A 23,654-nucleotide genomic window follows, 5' to 3' on the forward strand; every position below is an offset into this window, starting at 1 on the left:
GGGATTACAGGCATGCGCCACCATGCCCGGCTAATTTTTTATATATATATCAGTTGGCCAATTAATTTCTTTGTATTTGTAGTAGAGAGGGGGTCTCGCTCTTGCTCAGGCTGGTTTTGAACTCCTGACCTTGAGCAATCCGCGCGCCTCAGCCTCCCAAGAGCTAGGATTACAGGCGTGAGCCACCGCGCCGGGCTAGTTTATACATTTTTTTTTTTGAAGTATTGGAGCATAGCATTAAGAATACTAGTTGGTTTATTTAAGTTTGTAATAATTTTAGGGATTGTCTACCAGGCAAGAAAAGAACTTCACAAAGCAATGAGAAAAGTGTTGGCAACATCAGCTAAGATATTACGGAATCCATTTGCCGGTAAGTATGAAATATTTAACTTGGAATCCTTATCAATAATCTGAAAATTATTTGATGATCAATGTGAGATTTTTTTTTTTTGGTCATTTCTTATACTAGTATTTTTTATAGCTATGGAAAATTAATTGAGGAACATTATTTTCTTGCACTATATTGAATTTTAAGGGCTTAATGCTTTGGACAGTTTTCTTCCTTCCTTAGATACCTGTAAATAAATATGAGTTTAAATATACCCTGTTCTCTTCATGAATGTTTCATAATTTTAAATTTGTTAGGAAAATCTGTTCCATGCCTTCCTATAATGAGAACATAATCAGGCAAACTGCTGGAGGTAGCTATAAAAGAGCTGAGCTGATCTCTTTAAAAAGTTGGCATCATGAAAAAGAAAAGGTGGGAAAACTTTCTAGAATTAAAAGAGACTTAAGATACTTTATCAAATCTTGATTTTAAAAAGCTTTAAGGATATTTTTTGGAAAAATTGGGGAAATTTTAATATGGAGTTAGACTGGATTTTAGATGATTTTGGAAGATTTTTGTTAATGTTCTTGGGTATGATAATAGCAGTGTGCTTATGGAAGGGACTACAGCCTTAGGAGATGCAGGTGAACTGTGAAAGGGTAAACTGTCACCATGTCTGCAACTTCCTTTCAAATAGTTTAGAAAACTATTTTAAATGGATTTCATGCATATAAATGAAGCAAATATGGCAAAGTAATAAGTTATTGAATCTAGATGTGATAAGTTTATGAATGTTAGTGTATCATTGTTCAGTTTCTCCATATATTTGATCTTTTTCAAAAATAAAACATTTTCGTGGGAAAAAGAAAATAAAATGAGCACATAGCGTAAGACAACAGAGTATATAAAACAAAAGCACATGCATAATACAATAACTATAATAATATAAACAAACTGAGAACAAATATATCAGTCATTATCAATACCTACATATGGATTTATCTATCCTTTGAAAATTTCAGATCTTTGTAAATTACCATTTTAAATAAAAGTGAGAGAAATGTTTTCTTAACTGTATACATTATCTTTTTGTTTTGTTTTGTTTTTGCAAAGAACCTTTTAGTACAGCTGATATAGAAGATCATGAGTGTGATGTGTGGCTGCTGCTGAAGAAGAGCAGGTCAGAGGACAAAGCCGAGCGGTTAGAGGCTGTTCGGGACATGTCAGAGACCCACCACTGGCACGGTAATGAGACCAACTCAACTGGTGGCACACCCTCACCTAACTCTTGATTTCTGATATAAAAGAGAAGGGAATGAGATTAAGGAAAGAAAGTAACTCAGGCAATCTTAATATATAAAAAGTATTTTGGTTGGGCATGGTGGCTCATGCCTGTAATCCCAGCACTTTGGGAGGCTGAGGTGGGAGGATCACTTGAGCCCAGGAGTTCAAGAACAGCCTTGGCGGCAACACAGTGAAACTCTGTCTATATAAAAATTAGCTGGGTGTGGTATTGTGCACCTGTAGTCCTAGCTAGGAAAGCTGAGGCAGGAGGATTGCTTTGAGCCCAGGATTTCAAGGCTGCAATGAGCTGTGATTATGACACTGCATTCCAACCTCAGAACTAGACCCTATCTCTTAAAAAAAAAAAATAGTATTTTAAAAAATTTAAGGGTCAGGCACTATGGCTCATGCCTATAATCCTAGCACTTTGGGAGGCCTAGGCAGGAGGATTGCTTGAGGCCGAGAGTTCAAGACTGTCTTGAGCAAGAGCAAGACCCTGTCTCTACAAAAAATAAAAAAAAAAAAACATTAGCCAGGCTTGGTGGCACACACCTGTAGGCCCAGCTACTTGGGAGGCTGAGGCAGGAGAATCACTTGAGCCAGGAATTTGAGGTTGCAGTGAGCTGTGATAATGCCACCATACTCTAATTGGGGCAACAGAGTGAGACTCTGTCTCAAAAAAACATAAATTTTTTTTTAAGAAGACACTTTATTGATAAAGAAAATAGAAAACTTGCTGACCTGGTATTTAGGTGTATTTTGTAGGAGTAGCCTCAAAAATGAGGGGTATATATATATATACATATTGGTATAACTTTCTACCAGGGCAAAGTTTTGATTACATATTTTCTTGAGACAAACTCTTGATTCTAATAATTATTGCTTAATGGTGTGCTTGCATTTTCTTCTGGTTCCTATTTAATAGAATTTTGTTTTTGATACATAAAGAATGACATGTTTCAATCAAAGTACTACCATCTGGAACCTCTTAATAAATATTCATGGACATCATGGAATACCAAAACACTATGCCATCACCATAGACCAGTAGACTGATATACAACCTCATGTGTTTTGAGTAGTGGTCAGAACAGATTTTGAATGCGGGAATTATTTAAAAAGAAGTCAAATGGGTTCTGACTTAACCAGTTTTCATATTTGAGCTTCATTTTTTCCAAAACATTAGGCTGTGATCTGGTTCCCAGATACATTAATATGTTAAGGAACATTGTGAGATGAATTGTGGAAATATTGGGTATCTATTGTATTAATAGCTTATAGATAATGTAAGTGCAGTTGCAGTTGTGAAAAAATACTTGGGAAATTTTGGATTACAAATTTGCAGAGTGGTTTAAAAATTAGAGTGCTTTCAAGTAGTTCGTTCATTTAATCCCTGTGATGAGTATAAACTAAATTAGTGTTAACAAAAGATATACTTTTTTGATAGATTACCAGTATAGGATAATTGCTCAAGCCTGTGCTCCAAGAGTTCTTATTGGTTTGGCACGAAGCAAAGAGAGTGATCTTCGCTTTTTTCTCCCCCCACCTCCTTTGCCATCTTTAAAAGAAGTAAGTAAATAAAATTATCCCGAGAGTGAAAAATAGCATCATCTTTGCTTTGGGTGCAAAGTGAACTTTCAAAAAGTAGTTGTTGGTTTCTTTTCATGAACAGGCAAATGAGGATATAAAACTAAAATTGTAGTTTTCATACAAATATTTGCTTCCTCAGTGCTGTTCCTCTTATATTATTTTCTGCTTCTGGGGAGTGGGAGTCTTTGTAAATCACTGGATGACTCCACATCATCACAGCATATCAACATCCATGAGCCTGATCCCTTCTAAGACTGCTGTAGATCGGGTTTTCTCAATCTCAACACTATTGACGTTTTGGGCGAAATAATTCTTTGTTGTAGGAGGCTGTTCTATACGTTGTAGGATGTTTAGCAGCATCCCTGGCCTCTACTCCCTAGCTGCCAGTAGCATCTCCCAGTCATAACAACTAAAAATGTCCCTGGGGACATTGCTAAATGTTTCTGGGCAGCACAATAGCCCCTGGATGAGAACCACTGCCACAGATTTGAAAGCATGTTTCTTGGGTACCTTTCCTAGACTAGAATATGAAACTCTTAAAAATTCTATGTTAGCAATCAGCTTTTGAAAAGTAGAAAAGTGAATATACTAGATGTTAGGGTGTGGAAAGCCAGTGCATTTGAGTTTTGAGAAAGATTTTTCCAGATAAAGTTTAGGATAGGAAGAAGTTAATTTACTTTTTCCTGGGTGGAGATAGGGCCAGAAAAAGGACCAGTACGGAGGTGGAGAAAGGAAGAATATGCTGGCCTCAAAAACCAGCTATTCAGACTTTTTACAAGTTATGTTATAAATTAGCAGGCTACAGTTGAGAAACTGCTGCATCTGCTCCTTTTTTTCTTCAGAAAGGGCAGCAGGATGTCAAAGTCCAAGAGTTGGCTCCCTTCACCTTGCCTAGGAGTTGAGATTAGCCTAGCGTAGGAGATGTGACTCTGCCCTCGAGATTGCTGTTCATGCAGGAACTCTGTAAAAACGGATCTTTAAGAGCAATCTTAGAAAGATTTACGTCTCTTTTCCAGTCTGTTCAGCTCTTTTCAGAAGTTGTGTAAAACAGAACTCCTGCAGGGTGCCTGTTAGAGAACTCATAGAATTGATCTTTAACTATTACTAGGAAATTGCAGGATTAGATATTTTCCTGTTAATTTTGCAAGGCTGCCCCTTTCACTAGATACTAATTATTAAAAAATGAGATAGTAATGCGCTCTGGATTTAAAAAGCAATAGCTTTAGTTAGAAAGGGTATAATAATTCATTTTGAGTCAAGATACCAAGAATGTCAAGGTGTCACTCTGAGGTGGAAATTGAGAGTTACAATTTGCAATGGGTCTCTCAGATGGAAGTAGCAGACCTGAAAATATAGAATTCAGAATTAAATGATTGTTTATTTACATGGCTGGGTGACTGTTTTCAGGACTGAAATACTAACTTATCTCTGCTTATATACCTCTATATATAAATACTGGAGATATATATATATATATATACACATACATATATATATATAGCCTTTGATTCTTCAAGTAGTTTTTTTGTCATACTTAGTTATTGAGTTTATTTATGAGGAATTTCTCTTTTATTTCAGGATTCTTGTATTGAAGAAGAGCTCCGACAGTTGCTGGCTTCTTTACCTCAAACAGAGCTAGATGAGTGTACCCAATATTTTACATCCTTGGCTCTTAATGAAAGCAGTCAAAGTCTAGCTGCCCAGAAGGTTAGCTCATTTATTCATTCAGTAAATATTTTTGAGTGTCCACTCTTTTCAAGATACTGTGCCAGGGGCCAACACTTGGAACCTTAGAATAATTATTTGGCCATAACTGAGTGAACATACTGACTTCTGGGTTGTGCACTGGGCTAGGTGTCAGGAATGACAGGGAGGAAGGTAAGTAAACAGTCAAAGAGTGTATAAGAGATTCAGGTTCCTTCAAGAGCCCTTTACTCTGCTTATGAGGTCATTTATAGCTTCAAAGGATGTAACTCCTAAATCGTATCTTAAAGAATGAATAGATAGTAATTTGTAGTTTTAAATATCACCTGTATGCTGATGATGCCTAAATTGATATCTTTAGTCCTTTGTTCTCACCTAAACTCTAGATTTGAATATCCAACTTCCTACTTGATGTTTCTGCTAGTATGTGTACTAGGAATCTCAGACTAACCGGTTGAACCTGCCCTTGCTCCACAAAATCCTTCCTCTAGTGTTTCCATTTTAGTGAATGGCATAGCAGCTACCTAATTGCTTATGCTGAAGATGCGTTCAAATCTCCGAGGGGCTGGCTGACATTTTACATTCTCAGCCCTGTGCTTACTACTTCTGTTCTATGTTCTCTCTTCAATTCTAGCTCCCAAGGGTTTCCGTTTATTTCTTCTTTTTTAAAAATTTTATTATTATTTTTTGTAGGGATGGGATCTCACTATAGTGCCCAGGCTGGTCTTGAACTCCTGGCCTTAAGTGATCCTCCTGCTTTGGACTTCCCAAGTGCTGGGATTATAGGTGTGGACCATTGTGCCTGGCATGTTTCTTTTCTTTAGACCTTGGCTATGTTTTAAAATGGTTTTTATTGTATTTTATCAGACATTCCTGAATGTTTGTGGTGGTAGGGGTTCAGTAGAAACCAAGTTCACCATCTTGTTGGATTCAGAAGACTTCATCATTTCCCCATCACCTCTCAGCTAGACCTTGCAGCAAGCTCTCCTAACTGATCCATTTCCTGAGGGCAGCCAGAGTGATCTTTTTAAATACATTAGTTAGAAGACTATACTTTTAGGGGTCATTTGTATAGTTTGGTATTAAAAACATCAGTTAGATCCAGTCACATCACTGCTTAAAGCATTCCATATGGCTTCTCATCAAATATTAAATCCAAGTCCTTTACTTTTTATACTCAAGACACAGATATGCTCTTGTCTACTGCATGACCTCCCCCAAGGGTGGTACCCCTAGTGATAGTGATGAAATTGGCAGGAAGTTGCCAGTAGGCACAGTTATAGGACTAAAGTTTGTTTGGTGGTAAAGTGTGTGAAAACTGAAGGGGACCCTGACACAGGCCAGGACAGCAGAGCATGCTTGTCTGTGGTCACAGTCTCATCAGAGCTCTCAAAGTGTCCTGCGGGGACACTCAACTGCTGATGTCACACTCCTCTGGAATAAGGTGGCATTTGGATGTGAAAAGTCATTCTAGTAAAGGTTTTGCTGCTGTTTTAGCTGGGGGCCCATTTTCTAGATCTAAATAATTGGTATGAACCGATCCCAGTACATGCCAGAGGGCTGCTTCCAAGTGAGTCAAAGGGCAGAGTCCTAGGGGTAGCTTCCTAAACAGACTCCAACTTCAAGCCTCCTAGAAGGCTGTTACTGAATGCCAGTATTCTTGGGGTATCATCTCAGCAAGTTTTTGTCCTAATAAAATCTCCTGTCTCTAAGAGGAATCAGAACAAATAACCATTACTATTAACAGCAATAACTATATAATCTACTCAATAAGGGGCAAGTATTTTGTCAGTAAAACAAATCACAGTATTTAATATTCTTTTATTAATTGAATGGTTTTTTTTCTCATTTTCCCTTTTATGAGAAATTATGCACACATCAGTAGATACAACTTCCCTAGTAGACTTTATAATAAATTTCTTCCTTGGTGCCATATTTTGGAATTTCTCTAGTGAGTTATAATTGTTATGTTCTTTTTGTTGCTCAGAAGTCCATTGTGTGGCCACCAGAGCCCTTCTTCTAACTGGTGGTCTTGTCCTTTTTAATTCTGTCCCCGAAGAGGCTATGAAAGCACCTTTGTTTTCTGACAGTGAGATGTCCCTGGCTCTGCTTGACTCTTTCTGCCCTATAAGATTTGGCTGTTTCTCCAATGAGATCTGGTTCTTCTTAGCAGAAAATAGATTAGAGTCAACAACTTGGGCACTAGGTATGCATATTATATTGTTCCACACTAAGTAGAGCAAACGGACCCAGGGCTCCTAGACACCTAAGTAACAGAACAATTACCTTTTTCTTAAAAGGCCTTAAATTCATGATGGCATTTTCAATCCAAATAACAGCTTTATTGAGATATAATTCACGTACCATAAAACCCTTTACAAGTATACAGTTCCCTGGGTTTTTAGTATACTCACAGAGTTGTGTAATCATTACCACTCTCAAATTCCAGAATATTTTTGCCCTCCCCAAAAAGGTGTGAAAGTTACAGGGTTTTTGTAACTGTAACTGTTAGCAGTCATTCTCCATTCTGTGGTTCTGCAGCCCCTGGCAACCACGAATCTGTTCCTCCTCTCCATGGATTTGCCTATTCTGGACATTTCATATAAACAGAATCATCTAATATGTGACATTTTGTGTCTGACATCTTTCAGTTAGCATAATGTTTTCAAGATTCAACCATATTATAGCATGTATCAGTATTTCATTTCTTTTTATGGCTAAATAATATTGCATTGTGTGGCTATACCACATTTTTTCATTTATTTATTCATTCATCAGTGATGGACATTTTAGTTTCTATTTTTTGGCTATTACGAATAATGCTTCTATGAACATTTCCTATTGGGAAAAAATAAACTGTACTGTAAGATATAGGAAAAAAACAAATCATTTTTCCTGCTTTCAAATACCACTTAACATAACACTTCTGACACTAGATGTGTGGAGGGTTTATTCTTATACACTAAGCAGTTCTCCAGCAAACACCAGCTGGGTGTCCTCTAATTCAATTCAGTTTTGACACTGTCCACCTGGAGATAGTGTCAGAGTCCTTAGGTTAAGGGCTCAATCCTATAGGACTGTCCCCTACTTCAGATGCCAATAGCGAGCCCCAGGTTGTGACCTGTGCTTCTGATCAACCAGCTATAAATTGGGAGTTCCCATTACCCCCTGCTTGGGTTTGAATAATTTGCTAGGATGGCTCACAGAATTCAGGGAAACACATTACTTACCCATTTATTATAAAGAATATGACAGAGGATGCAGATGAAAAGGAGATGGAAGAGATGTATAGGGCGAGGTGTATGGAAAAGCACTTGGAGCCTTCATGCCCTCTCTTGGTGAACCCCTGCAGACATCTCCACATGTTCAGCTATCCAGAAGCCCTCTGAACGAACCCTGTCCAGAAGCTATCCAGAAGGCCTCTGAATGAACCTTGTCCATTTGGGTTTTCATGGAGGCGCCAATACATCAGCACAATTGATTAAATCATTGGCCATTGGTGATTGTTTCAACTTTCAGCCCCTCTTCCCTCCTCAGAGATTGGGGAGTGGGGCTGAAAATCCCTATTCCTAATCATGCCTTAATCCTTCTGGCGAACAACCCCCACCTGGCAGTTATTTAGGGGCCCTCCAGCCACAGTCATCTCATTAGCATAGAGGTGTGGGGAGGAGACCAAATATATATTTCTTATTAAATCACAGTATCAACTTTCATGTACAAGCTTTTGTATGGATATATGTTTTTAGTTCTTTTGAGTATCTAGGATTAGAATTGCTGGGTCATATGATAACTTTGTGTTCAACTTCTTGAGTAAATTTCAAATGTTTTCCATAGAGGCTGCACCATTTTACATTCCCACCAGCAATGTATGAGAGTTCCATTTTTTCCGTATACTCACCAGCACTTGTTATTGTCCATTTTTTATTACAGCCATCCCATTGCGTGTGAATTGATATCTTCATTCTGGTTTTGATTTGTATTTTCCTAATGATTAATGATGTAGAACATCTTTTCATGTGCTATTGGCACCTATATATCTTCTTTGGAGAAGTGTCTGTTCAAATCCTTTGTCCATTTTTTGTTTTTTTACTAAAGTGGTTTTTGGTGTGTTTTTTTTATGTTTTCTTGAGATGGACTTTCACTGTGTTGTCCAGGCTGGATGGAGTACAGTGGCTATTCACAGGAGCTATCATGGTGCACTACAGCCTCAATCTCTGGGCTCTAGTGATCTTCCCACCTCAGTCCCCTGAGTAGCTGGGACTATAGGCGCTCACTGCCACACCTGATTCCCTTTCCTGATTTCCCTGATTTTTAAATTGGGTTACTTTTTGTTGTTGAGTTGTGAGAGTTCTTTATACATTCTAGATACAAATCGCTTATCAGATATATAATTTGCAAATATTTCTCCCATTTTGTGGGTTTTCTCTTCACTTTCAGGTTCCTGGAACCCTCTATTTCCAAATATCTCCATAGGAGCCCTGGGCAAAATTGACAGTGGGGATTCAGTTGGCACTAGCTGTATGGACAGAAGTGTCCAGAGGTTGGGGGATGTTCCTTCCTTCAGCTGCCATCCTGATCCCTGGCACCAGCCAGGCCTGGTGCTCTGCAAGCTAGGCAGGGGGGGGCAGGGGAGGGGCCAGGTGGCAGTGAGGCAGCCATAGACAAGTGGTGGCTGAGAAACTCATCACAGCCCAGGAAATGGACACTTTTTATCTGGAAGGCCCCCTTTTTTGCCATCTGAGTCCTGGACGTCAAAAAAAAAAAAAAAACTGTTTGCTTTCTTGTAGGCTTCCTGCCACCCAGAATCCTTTGCAATTTTGTGCAATGTTCCTTTCAGGGTCCTTCTTTTTTACAGAAAGTCAGTCTGGGGTGGCTTTTTTGCTGATTCCTTTTGACTGCCTCAAAGGACCCTTCAGCTGTTCTTGCACACTCAAGGCCCTCATCTCATATTGCTGCAAATTGCCCTGCTATGGCTAGGGGTTCCCTCTGGCCCAAATTGAGTTTGCTGGTAAGAGAGATCATGCCAAACCCTGAGTCATAATTTATTGAGTGTGAGACTGAAGAGTTAGTTTAGGTGGCACCCTCCCCAGACCCCTCCCATGGTGCCAAGATGGTCGCAGTGGTTGGTGTTCCTTACCCCTGGCTGCTCGCCCCTCCACAGCAGGCTGCGTGGGCCGGTCCTCCCTCCTCCTGGCTCTGCCCCTGGCTGGTGGGGTTCCAGCAGCGGCAGGAGGACCTCATATATAAAAAAATCTTACTAACAGATGATTTTGTATATCATAAACAATGAGTTTATCTTAAGCAGAGAGCTTGAGACTCAACATTTTAACTCTGTAGTGACAGATTAACAGTTTCAGCTCTGAATTTTCCTTGATATAATTTGCCCTTTGGTAAAAACTTGTGCACAAGAATTGGCCCTCCTAAGTGGTTGGGAGAGGCAGGATAAGTCTTTGTTGTTAATATTTGTGCCACAGGAGATGGCTCAGCCTGGACCTGGTAAAGGGAGGTCCTGGGTGGAGGTCACGACATTGTCTTTAGGGAGATGGGATAATCAGAATCATCAACTGTAGTTGAACAGTAATTGCCTGAAGTTGAGAATGCATCCTTTAAAAGCTCTGTATTTCTGCTTGCTATTAGGATGATGGCATTTCAGACAGGAGTCTCCATCCTCCTCCTTTGCCAACAAAGTAATAAAACTTCTCTTTCCTTCTCAAAAAAAGAAAAAGAAAAAAATAATTGTCCATTTTACAAAATCTGACATGCCTTTGAACCTTATACTTGCAAGTAGAGGCACCATAAACCAACTGGGGTACCTGAAGGGGGTTGTTCTTATTTTTTAAAGGATTTATTTCCCATTTTTCCTTGAAAGCTCATTTGTCTATAAAAAAGACAGTTTGGTTTCCTCTTTCACAAAAGCATAGAAAGGCCAATCAAGATTAATTTTGGGAGGAAAAGGCAATGGAGAAGACCCTTTAGATTGCACCTCCAAATCAAAATTAGGATCCAAACAACAAATTCCTGGGAACCAACAGTTCAGACGTAGGTTTATAGTTGACCATTCAGAAATTTCTCCCAAGAGACTTGCAGATGGAATAGAAATGGAGCCTCCCATGTTAGGACAAAACTCACAAACAATCAAACACAAACAATATAGGGGATTCCCAACACAAGCAATCTAAAATGCCAAGGCCTGTTAATCAAGTGGGAGTTTTCATTTAACAGCTGCTTCTCCTCACACTCCAGCGTGTACGTGTACGTTGGATTACAATAACACTATTTTTGTTACATATAGGTTCATGGCTATACGTTAACCATTCAGCCAAAGTTTTTCCACAAGGGACTTTGCTTCCTTATGTTGCAACAAAACTCACAAATAACAAACATAAACAATACAGAGAATTCTCAACATTTAATGCTACAGCCGACCAAATGGGAACCAAGCGAGAACCAAATTCTCAAATGAGAGACAACATATTCCAATCCTCCCCACCCCCACCCCCAGCTTCCCTGGGAACTGCAAATGAGCTCCAAATCCGAACCAAGTTCCCTAGTTCCACTCAACCTCTTGTCTTCCAGTACAAAATCGTGCCTTAAATCTAATAGGCAGATCTGAGACTCCCTTCCCCCGAATATGGGTGGAAACAGGGTCTTGGCATCCTGGGGAACTTTACTTACAAATGGCCATGGCTATTGTGATGCTTCCTAAATCTGTTTCCTTTTCCTCAACTCAGTTCAGGTTGTGGGGAGCTGGTCTAATTCAGTGGGGAAAGAGATGGGAGTTCCCCGGAGCTAAAACATGCTGGGGCAGCTGCTGGGACCATCCTGTACTCTCTCACCTCAAAAAGAAGCTGCTGCTTCCAATGAAGACCCACAGCTTGTCCCGGGGCTGCTCCCTGCTTCCTCCAGCAGTCGCAGGGTGCTGATACTCTGGAGAGCCCACGAGCCCACCCAGGGCTACCAAAATCTGTTACCGAAGGTTTGGCACTTATTCCTGAGGCCACATCAGAATGAGAACAAGTGGTTTGAGGAGAAAGAAAGAGGAGTTTATTTGCTGGCAAATGATGAAGTTGGTGTCTTAAAGTACCAATGTCATTTAAAGTTCTTATTTTGACATAATTTCAGATTTAAAGAATTACAAAAACAATACGTTTCACTGAGATTCAATAGTTATTAACATTTTATCCCATTTGTTTTATCATTCTCCCCGTTTACTCTCCCTCTCTTTGTAGATACATTTTAATGTACCTATTTACACACTTAATATTTTTCTCCCTGAACCATTTGAAAGTTAGGTGCAGACATGGTGTCCTGAGGACAGTCTCTGAAAGAACCTCAGTACAGTTATCAAATTCAAAAAAATTTAACATTGATGTAATACTGTTATCTAGTATATACACCATATTTGAATTTTGCTGGTAATTCTTTTATGGCAGTTTAAAAAAATCTAATCTAAAAAAAAAAATCTAATCTAGGATCTTGTTTAGGATTAAGTATTACATGTGACAGTCTTGTCTATTTAGTCTCCTTTTAGCTGGAAAAATTCTTCAGCCTATCTCTATCTTCATGTCATTGATGTTTTTAAAGAGTACAAAGCAGTGATTTGTAGAATGCCCCTGTTTAGTTGCTTCATGCTTCCTTGTTGGGTTTGGGGCATGCATTTATTACAGGACTACAATATAAGTGATTTCATGTCCTTCCCAGTGGATCACACCCAGAAGCGAGTGCAACTTCACTCTTTCATAGTTGGCATTTAAAGCAATAATGAGTATAACCATATTTTCATAAGGCTACAACAAATGAGACGTGATGTGAAAATATCTGTGCTTTCCATTGCTGACAGAATCAGAGATACTGCTAATATGTCTGTGGTTTATTGTCTGTGTTCATAATTGAATACTATGCAAAATTTCAGAGATTAGAAAAACAGAGATGTAATTTTTTTTCCATTCAAGTTTTGGAGACCCTTAGGGACCCCTGGTTTAAAAATTCCTGCTTTAGAATGAACATTATTTTTTAAGCCTGGTTAATTTGCACAAATTGTAGAGCTTGAAGGTTATAACTTTTTATGAGGAAACACCAGAGATTAGCTCTTATATATTATTGTTGCCTTTTAATTTTCATATCTTTTTATTATTGTTTTGAACATTTTAGTCTCTCCAACTTTTCCTATTCATTTCTTTAATCCTTAAGAAATCATTTTTTGTTGCATTTTATGGAATTTGATGTGTAGCATTTCTTAAATCTTTATGGATTTATTTAATCTTGTTATATCTTGATCCAGGGATAAAGCAACCGTAAATATGTACATTTATTTTTATGTTAGGGGTTAAAATATCCATACAATCATGAATTTATATCTTTGTATTCATTCCTTTTGGCTTGTACTTCTTATTGTAACACAACGTTAATAGCAGTTGGTAAGTAAGAAGTTTGCCAACAAGATTGGAATTGGAACTGCACTCTTATAATCACACTGTTGAAATGATTAAGAAAAACTATCATTTTTCTTCACCTTTTCCCCTTTTTTTCTTTGAGACATTTAGGGTAGAAAGAGGCCAGATGATTCAAGGGTGCATGGTGAGAAGAGGGTTTGGGGAAGCCAGATTGTGGGGATAAATCTTTAAGAACAATCTCCTATTCCCCAAAGTCCACCAATCTACTACTTACCATTGTCTCTGCCAGAGAAGGGAATGACTTTTCATGAGTTAGTCCCTTCTCAGTTGTCAGTTTAAATAGTGTGAATCTTTGAGATCCAACTGTGTTTAAACTTGTCAAAACAGAAGATTAGAGAAGAAGGCATGAATAACATTTGTAAAGTGACCGAAAATTATTTTTAGTATTTAGTTGGTTTACTAAACCACGGACCTTATAATTAACTCAAAATACAGAACCTTATGGATTATATTTCCTGTAGAGAATACTGGGCTTTATATACACATTTTAGAAAGACATTATCTTGTAGTTGTCTTTTTTTGCCACCAGGTGGTCTGTATGCACACAGGTACGAGACCCCTAGCTTAAAGGTGAAGCATGTCAAAAGCACCCGCAGTAATATGCTTTCTTTCCATCCCTTCCATTTCCCTTGTCCTGACATACATGCACACACAGACACACTCTTTTACGCAAATGGTGGCTCATGACACACACACTATTCTGCATGTTCTTAAGGATTTATCTTGGGGATCAGTATGAGTCAATTTATGAAGAGTCTCCAGCATTTTTAAACCTGCCTAGCATTCCATTGTACAACTGTACCATAATTTATTTAACTGAACACCTATTGGTGAATATTAGGTGGTTTTCAGTCTTTTGTTATTACAAACAATGCTGCAGTGAACAAACTTGTATGTCTGTTACTTTAATTATGTGTATCTCTCTGTAGGATAAATTATTAAAGGGCATAGGCACCTGTAATTTTGATAGCGGTTGCCAAGTTGCCCTCTGTAGAACTTGTGCCTTTGATACATTGCTATTACCAGCAGCAGGGTGATAGGAATGCCTGTTTCCCCAGAACCTACTTGTCTGATAGGTGTAAACTGTAGTGTCTCACTGTAGTTTTGACATGCATGCCTTTCATTATGAGTTTCTCAGTGTAGTTTCGACATGCATGCCTTTCATTATGAGCAAAGTTGAACATTGTTTCATATGTTTTAGAGGCATTATGTTTCATATCCTATGAACTTCTTGTTTATGACTGTTATTTATATTTCTATAGCATTGTTGGTATTTTTCTCACTGATTTGTAGGAGGTTATTGCATATTAGTGACATTAACCCTTGATGTGTGGTAAGAGTTGACTTTTTTCCTATCTTATTTTTTATTTTTTAATTTTTTTAAATTAAATTTTAAAAATTTTATTATTATTTTGAGATAGGGTCTCACTCTGTTGCCTGGGCTAGAGTACTATGGAGTCAGCCTAGCTCACAGCAACCTCAAACTCCTGGGTTCAGGTGATCCTCCTGCCTCAACCTCCTAAGTAGCTGGGATTGTAGACATGCACTACCATGCCCAGATAATTTTTTATATATATTTAGTTGTCCAGCTAATTTATTTCTATTTTTTTTAGTAGAAACAGGATCTTGCTCTTGCTCAGGCTAGTCTCGAACTCCTGAGCCCAAAGATCCTCCTGCCTCGGCCTCCCAGAGTGCTAGGATTACAGGCATGAGCCACCATGCCCAGCCTATTATTGTTATTTTTTGATACAGGGTCTTGCTCTGTCACCCAGGGTGGAGTGCAGTGGCACAATCATAGATCAGTGCAACCTTGAACTTCTGGTCTCAAATGATCCTCATGCCTCAGCCTCCTTAGTAGCTGGGCGTGTGCACACTACAGGCATGGTCCACCATACCCAGCTAGTTTTTAAATTTTTTGTAGGCTGGGTGTGGTGGCTCATGCCTGTAATCCTAGCACTCTGGGAGGCTGAGGTGGGAGGATTGCTTGAGCTCAGGAATTTGAAACCAGCCTGAGCAAGAGCGAGACCCTGTCTCTACTATAAATAGAAAGAAATTAGCCAAACAACTAAAAATAGAAAAAATTAGCTGGGCATGGTGGCGTGTGCCTGTAGTCCCAGCTACGAAGGAGGCTAAGGCAGTAGGATTGCTTGAGCCCAGGAGTTTGAGGTTGCTGTGACTGAGGCTGATGCCACAGCACTCTAGCCAGGGCAACAGAGTGAGACTATGTCTCAAAAAAAAAAAAAAAAAAAAAGTTTTTTGTAGAGATAGGGGTCTCACTGTGTTGCCCAGGCTAATCTTGAACTCCTGGCCTCAAGTGATCCTCCGTATGGGCCTCCCAAAGCACTGGGATTACAGGTGTGAGCCACTGTGCTCAGCTGGCCTATTTTCTTCTTTATATTATAATATGTTTTAATATCTATTAGGGGTAGTGCTCACTATTCTGTTTCATATTTTTTTATAACCATTCCTATTTATTCTTCCATGTGAACTTAAATTTCAACTTGGGAAGAGTTAAAAGCTCTGTAATCATTGTTATCATGGTCTTTATTTTTAATTTGTCCAATAATGCTTTTTCTATTTTTTATTATTTTGATAATTAGACTTTAAGTAGATAATCTGGAAAACAATATATTGTATTAACTACCAGGAGCTGAAAGGAATGACACTAGAATATTTTGATCAACTCTGGGCTCATCTTACTTGATAAAAAATTGTGTGTTGTCACACTTTCAAGTAAGAGAATTCAGAAAGACTCAGAGATTCCTCTCTTCTAGGAATAATTCTGAATGTTTTATATTCTAATAAGCAACAGTTTCCATAAAGTTCCCTTTCAGTTTCTAAAGTATTTTGAGTCCCTACATATTAGTATTTTCTAATATTATATATAGTACAGAGATTTTTTTTTGTCAAACAAAAAATATTAGTTTTTCAGTAAAATTTTTAATTATTTTAATTTCAGGGTGGTTTATGGTGCTTTGGAGGAAATGGACTTCCTTATGCTGACAGTTTTGGAACAGTTCCTTCAGCTACAGTGGAAATGTTCTGTTTAGAAGCTATAGTAAAACATTCTGAGGTAATTTACATTTTCAAAATGTGATTTACTTTTCATGATTATACTGAAAAAATTATACTGGTTGGTTTATGCAAGGGAATCATCATTTAATTATAAAAGGAAAAAAGTTTTCATTTGTTTTAAAATTTCTGCTTTTTTTCCATTTTGCTAGAACTAATAATCATGATTTAACACCAATGTATGAGTTTTGTTTTTGCCAAGTATTTCTAAAAATGGATTTAATCTTAATTGCATATAAAGAAAGCAATCTATCATGTAAATACGGCATTCACCTTTGAGTTATGCTGTCTTCTACTACCTTTCTCAGATTATTCTTATGTGTAATATTTTCAGGTGAACAATTTCCATTAAAACAACTGCCAAAGAAGTGGCAAGATTTAGAAAAACCAAGGAAATACTAGATGACCACATGCTGGAATTATAACTATAGCACACATGAGTGATTTTTAAAATTTTGGTGTTGTGGAAACTTTTCTATCTTGATAATAGTTTAACTTGAAAAAAGCAACAAACCTTGTGGTATTCAAACAGTGCAGAAACATCACTCAGGGAGCATGTTTAAAAATGTGTTTTCTGCGTGCTTTTAGCAACTTTAATTTAGTAGATTTGCTGTAGAGTCCAAGAATTTGCATTTGTAGCCAGCATCCCTGGTAAGGTTAATGTAAGTGGTCCATCCCACAGCAGGAGAAACACCATCCTAGAGATTCTGAGCTCTCCTGAAAACCATGGTACCTTCTAATAATCTTTAGCTCCCACCTGTGGAATTAGACAGCAAACACGAAGCAGAGTGGAAAAGGTGTTGTAGTACAAAAGGGAAGCAGGAAAACCATCTTCTGAGTATTTTCTGAAGCAATATATGTAGCTTCAGTAGAAAGTGCAGTGCATGGAGTGTAATAGTTACTTCTTCAGAAATCTCTCAAGTTGTTACAGATCTCTCTTGATACATATATGTCTAAAAGGCATATATTTAACTGCACTTAAACTGTGATAAAACTTAATAAAAATTTAGAAAATGAAAATTGTCATACATACCTGACTTGTGTCAGTGAACGAAACTAGTGATAGGAAGAGGCAAGGCCGTGCCTGGTGATGTTAAGAAGTCTGGTTGGTCAGTTTTCTTACCTTAATATACATGTTTCCTTTGGTTTTCTTTTTCTTTTGTTTCTTTTCTCCATTAAAAATTAAATCCCTTTTCTTTATTTTTGCTTAATCTTTCCGTTTTAAGTTTTTTTTTTTTTTTTGAGACAGAGTCTCACTTTGTTGCCCAGGCTAGAGTGAGTGCCATGGCGTCAGCCTAGCTCACAGCAACCTCAAACTCCTGGGCTCGAGTGATCCTTCTGCCTCAGCCTCCTGGGTAGCTGGGACTACAGGCATGCGCCACCATGCCCGGCTAATTTTTTTATATATATATCAGTTGGCCAATTAATTCCTTTCTATTTATAGTAGAGACGGGGTCTCGCTCTTGCTCAGGCTGGCTTTGAACTCCTGACCTTAAGCAATCCGCCCGCCTCGGCCTCCCAAGAGCTAGGATTACAGGCGTGAGCCACAGCGCCCGGTTTTTTCCAGCTTCTGAGTTGAGGCCAGCCCTGTAGCTGTGGGCATTGTATGGGGTAGCACATGTGGCCATGGCGGCTGCCTGTCTCTACCTGTGCAAGTCCCTGTTTGCTGAAGCGGAATCTGCCTGCTTGCACAGAGGACTGTTTTCTGTTATCAGGTGGCAGATTCCTCAAGGTTAGAAAACCATTTTATGGTAATTTCAAGCCAAAGTATCACTGTAAATTGAAACAGTTTTGTGATAATGACATTGTCAGGTTATATCCAGCCAAGAGCTAAGAGAGTAGGAGTAATAGTTTTAGAAGTCCTGGTGAGAAATGCCTTCTTGGGATTTTTAAAAATAATTTTAAAGCATATCCCTCTTAGATAGGGATTGGCTTATTTATTTAAGTAAGCCGAGATGAGAATTTTCAGTAGTCTCCCCGCATCTCTGTCCTTGAGCAGAAGCTACCTGGCTGTCCCCATCAGCATGCTGTGTCATCTAGTGTAGTGAATTTGTGCAACATAAAGTGAGCTTTCATTCATTTATTGTGCTAGATATCTACACATTGTGATAAAATTGAAGCAAATGGAGGCTTGCAACTACTTCAGAGGCTGTACCAGCTTCACAAGGACTACCCTAAAGTACAGAGAAATATAATGCGTGTCATTGGAAATATGGCTTTGAATGAACATCTTCATTCTCCTATAGTTCGCTCAGGTAACACCTTTATATCTTTAGTATTTTTATTCAGTCCTTTGTTCTCCCACCTCTAGCCTCATGATACATAAATTTTTCAAAGGACTTAAGACTCTGCTTAGGGTTAGTTGTGGGTTCTTAGAACATATTATTTTGGTAGGGGCAAGGAATTGCTTGAGATTGTAGATAATCTGTATTTAAGATAGTCACTGTGCTTAGAGATCAACAAATTAAAGGACTCAGCAGTCATGTTTCTTCAGTCAATATTCCTTAACATTCTTAGCAATGACTGTTTTAAACCTCCTCTTATTACTCAGACCTTCCACATATTCCTTCTCAGCAGATGACTTCTCTTCCCACGTTACTGAGACAATTGAAGCCCTAAAAGGAATTTTTCCTCAATTTCACACTACCAAACAAACACATTCTGTTCTTTCCTTTTCTCATTTTGATAAAAGGAAAAGAGACGCCTCTTTTATAAGGCCTCCAGCCATGCTTCAGTCCTGTCTCTCTTCACCATCTCAGGAACTGCCACTGTTTCCTGGTCTTTATGGTCAGCTGTGCCCTCTCAGCCAGACCTTCTGATCAACACACATTAGAAGAAGATGAGAAAACCATAAACCAAAAATCTTAACTCCACACTTCCCCCAACATCCACCCTCTTTCCTTCCTTTTATAGCTCAGCTTTTGAAAGAGTTATCTGTACTTTCTTTTGCTCAGCTCCCATTACTTCTCAGTATTCCATTTTGAATTCTGCAACCTTACCCTGTTTTTTTCTCCTTAGGCATCTGTTATCTTTACCTGTTTTTATATATTTTATATCAATCTTAACAGTATCAGATCTGCAAGTCTTTGCCTTCAGATTGACAAAAATTAAAAAGCTTAATAATATCTACCATTGGTGAAGGTGTATGAAAATTGGCCCTCTCATATACTGTTGGTGAGAATGTAAATTGATGCAGTTTTTTTGTTGGGACTTAGCATTTAACCTAGTAGTAATTCTTCTAGGAACTTCTTCCAACTAAATACTCATGGGTGTTCTTAAAAGTCTGTGTTTAAGAACGTTGGAGTATTGTTTATAGTATGGAAAAATTGGAAACAAATGTCTGCCAGTATGAATAATGGTTACATAAATGATGGCATACTCATACTATGTAATGCTGTGGTTATTATAGACAGAGCGAAGTAGATGTATATAGAGAGTGCTCCAAGACATACCGCTGAGGTATGAAATCAGGGCACAGAACAGTAGGGATGGTATGATTCTATTTAGGTAAAAATTATGCATGCAGAGCTATAATGTATATGTATAAACTATGTTTTTCAAAAGGTTTAGAAGTGTGTCCATCAAAATTCTATTATAATTTTGTTTATTCTGAGGATATAAATGGAGTTGCGAAATGATGGGAATGCTAAAGCAAGATTTTCATCATTAAATGCTGCTTTTAGTTACTTTGTTTTTTACAATTAACATGTATAGACATGCATTGATTAACAGTGGGGATACATTCTGAGACATGCATCATTAGGCACTTTCATCTCTGTGCAAATCTCATAGCATGTACTTACAGAAACCTGAACAGTACAGCCTACTAATATCCACTTAAGCTATGAGGTATAGCCTATTTCTCCTAGGCTGCAAACCTGTACAGCATGTTACTGTACACTATAGGCAATCGTAATACAGTGGTAAGTATTTGAATATCTGAACATATCTAAACATAGAAAATGTACAGTAAAAACATGGTATTATAATCTATGGGACCACCTTAGTATATGTGGTTAGTTGTTGACGAAAAGGCCCAGTGTTTTCACATACATTTATCAAAATCTCCTCTAGCTCAGAGTTGCTAAATAATTTGACTGAGGTTCCATAGCAAGTAAGCAGAGGAACAGACATTTCAGCCCAAGTCTCTCTGTTCTCACAGCCCATGTTCTTTATGTTATATAAATAATATATTAATAGATTCTCAATTGTAAGTACCTCAGAAAACAGATATAGCAAAAAAGCTAAACCTACCTTTTTTATAGAGATCTCTTCCAGCCCACCTCCCTCCTCTTGAAGTCATACCTCTTGGTAATGACTTCATTAGTTTGGTATATCTTTCCAGATCTTTGTGTGTGTATGTGTGCACACATGCACTTTCATACATATTTATGTACATAAAGTTTTAAAAACAGAAACAAAAAATGAAATAATACAATCTATAGTATTATCCATGCCTTTTCTGTTTGCCTTTCTTTAAAAAATAGCTTTTCCTTTCTGAACTCGAAGTTTTATAAGACACTTGTGTATCAAACAAATCCATTGTTAAGAAATAATTTCCTCAGTTACATTAAAGGCTGTTGATATGATTGCTGATCAGGATGAAATAAATAGTATTAACCCACTAAGTTTTATAATTCTCGAAAAAAGCAAAACACACTATTTTGTTCACATTTGTGACCTCATTTCTAGTAACTGTAATTTGTTTTAGTTTTTCTTTATAAAGAAAATGGCTCTTGAACCCCTTTCCTTCTTTGAGATCCTTTAAAGGGTATGTGGTTGGGAACGTCATGGTATTGTGTCCCCTTGTGTCGTGGGACTCTGAGGATCTTAAGAGGGTAGGATGGGAGTGCAGTGGTTGAGCTTTTCCACCAAGGACAGATACTTGAGGTTTGCCTGTCTCCATCACATTCAGTTTGAATCCACTCCCAATAGTCTGAGACAGATTCATGTCAGTATTGAGGATATATGTTCTTTTCACAGGCTGGGTTTCCCTCATGGCAGAAGCAATGAAATCTCACCACATTATGAAGGCTTCACATGCTGCCAGAATCTTGGCTAATCTAGACCGAGAAACTGTACAAGAAAAATATCAGGATGGGGTATATGTGCTACACCCCCAGCATCGAACAAGGTAAGAAAACATAAAGCCTAGGGGGCTTAAATTTTTATTTTATTTCTGTATACTTTAGATAAGTTAAATACTTTATAAGTCAAATACCTTGTTGATTGAAATAATTTGTCTGCAATAACCTCAGAAGAATTGAAGATGGTTGTGAAAAGTATGTGAACTAGGTTATTTCACAAAGAGCTTACGATCGTAAGCCCTTACAGTAAGGCTGAGTCACCTGTTATGAAGTGTTGCACTTAAACTTTGTAATACGCATTTTCGTTGTGTGAAGGCATTTTCACTTAGATCTGAGTTAATAACTGATTTGGATTCCAGAAATCACTCTGAATAGGAAGGAGATATGACATTGTTGTCTGCAGGCAATCAAATCAGCCTGGGCCTAGAACCCAAGGGACTGCAGAGCATTGATGCTGGTGTCTAAAAGCACGTGTGGGAAAGACCAGGTGGTCATACATTTGACTCATGCTCCTTCTTAAGGTTATTTGTGGTCACTATATCTGGTTGTATCATTGCAGAGACAATATAGAAAGGATCACAATGAAAACCTTACACATTTCTTAGATTTTCATAGGGTACTTTCCAAAAAATACCTCAGAAAATAGCAAAAAAACTTTTAAATTTGAAAAATGGATTACTTGGTTAATTCATTTATAAATAAAATATTATCGTAATATATTTTATATGTGCGTTGCATAATTGTGTACAATACGTAGCTTGTAACTAAGATCCTAGTTATAATTTTTAATGTTCTATCTAAAGAAAGAATATGTTACTTTAAAATTTCATTTTCTGTCTTTCTGATAAATATATTTTCCTTAATACATTTTTGAAAATCTTTCATTTTTGAAAATCTCATAATACTGACTTGGAAACAATATTAGCATATTCTTATTTAATTTCTCAAATACTTTTATTGATTTGTAGGATATTCTCATGGAATTCTTCAGAGGGTAATCTAACTGTGACATCTGTCACTTGATTGATCACTAAGCTCATTATGATTGATTGTGGTTGGTCTGCCTGGCTAGACATGTTTCCATTTTTAGAGAGAGAGCATTGAGCATGCTCTGTGTATGTCTTTGCCAAAACTCTTTAGGTTCCTCAGCAAACCTGTGCTTATAAAGCTTGCTTTAATTAAGTTTTATTTTATGTCACATAAAATGTTAAAGCACCATCCACAGAGAATGCTGTGTAGATTCTTACTAAATGCACTTATTCTGCTTGTTTTTAAAACTCTCTTCCCTGTTAGTCAGCCCATTAAAGCAGATGTCCTTTTTATCCATGGCCTTATGGGAGCAGCATTCAAGACATGGCGCCAGCAGGACAGTGAGCGGGTTGTGCTTGAAAAGGCTGTAGGGGATGAAGACAGGTATACAACGTGTTGGCCAAAGGTAAGGAAGCAGCTGACTCTGGCAGGCCACCTTTATCTCACGACACACCAATGTGTCATTGGCTTTTGGGGACCTCATTGTGACTTGCTTATTTTTCTCTTTTTACTGGGATTTTTTTTCCATGCAGTTCTTTTGCTTAGGGACACTTGTAGTATGTTAGGATAACAGCTAGGCTTGTCATCCTGTGTTAATTTTTGTTTAGGGTGCGGTCTGTGCTTTAAAAGAATAGAATCATGGACTATTTTTTAATCCATCAAGTAAAAAACAGGGACAAGAGCCAGTAATAGTTCACTTCCTTTGAAATATAATACAAAAATACAGTATAACCACAATTATATTTGTAATTCCATGGTCTTAATTATTATAAAAATAGATTTTGAAGAAGTAATTCTACTTTGAATTTCATTGACATTACTTCTTCCAAAGAGCCTTAACTCTGGAATGAATTCATTGAATAGAATTTTCTTAAAGCTCATTTAAAAGCAGTACTGCATATATGTGTGAGTAGTTTCCAGGATTTTGTTCCGCTACTTCTTACTCATTCACACAAAGGCTTATCAAGTGGAAAGAGGGGTTTGCACGTTTTCTCTGGTGACACTGAAGTACAGAGATGACAGTAGACCCAGAATCCACAAAGACAGGACTGTGACTATTATTATTGGTTGCTCTGAATTAGCACCTCAGGTCCCAAGTCTATCAGA

At 37.8% G+C, this 23,654-nt stretch overlaps 1 protein-coding gene across 4 annotated transcripts in view; it reads left to right on the plus strand.

Annotated features, from left to right (window-relative positions):
• Positions 1–23,654, plus strand: part of SERAC1 (serine active site containing 1) — a 52,909-nt gene that overhangs the window by 21,352 nt on the left and 7,903 nt on the right. For 3 of the 4 annotated variants that reach the window (XM_076002828.1, XM_076002829.1, XM_076002830.1), the window contains 8 exons: positions 281–370; positions 1,442–1,573; positions 3,060–3,181; positions 4,781–4,909; positions 16,319–16,432; positions 18,524–18,686; positions 21,415–21,565; positions 22,812–22,953. In XM_076002828.1, coding sequence (XP_075858943.1) covers positions 281–370; positions 1,442–1,573; positions 3,060–3,181; positions 4,781–4,909; positions 16,319–16,432; positions 18,524–18,686; positions 21,415–21,565; positions 22,812–22,953 — 1,043 coding nt within the window. Of the gene's footprint in view, positions 1–264; positions 371–1,441; positions 1,574–3,059; positions 3,182–4,780; positions 4,910–16,318; positions 16,433–18,523; positions 18,687–21,414; positions 21,566–22,811; positions 22,954–23,654 lie in introns of all 4 variants that reach the window. The other variant, XM_076002831.1, reaches the window with a different exon arrangement.

This window comes from Microcebus murinus, chromosome 5 (genome assembly GCF_040939455.1).
Source record: "Microcebus murinus isolate Inina chromosome 5, M.murinus_Inina_mat1.0, whole genome shotgun sequence".
In the NCBI taxonomy this organism is placed as follows: Eukaryota; Metazoa; Chordata; class Mammalia; order Primates; family Cheirogaleidae; genus Microcebus; species Microcebus murinus.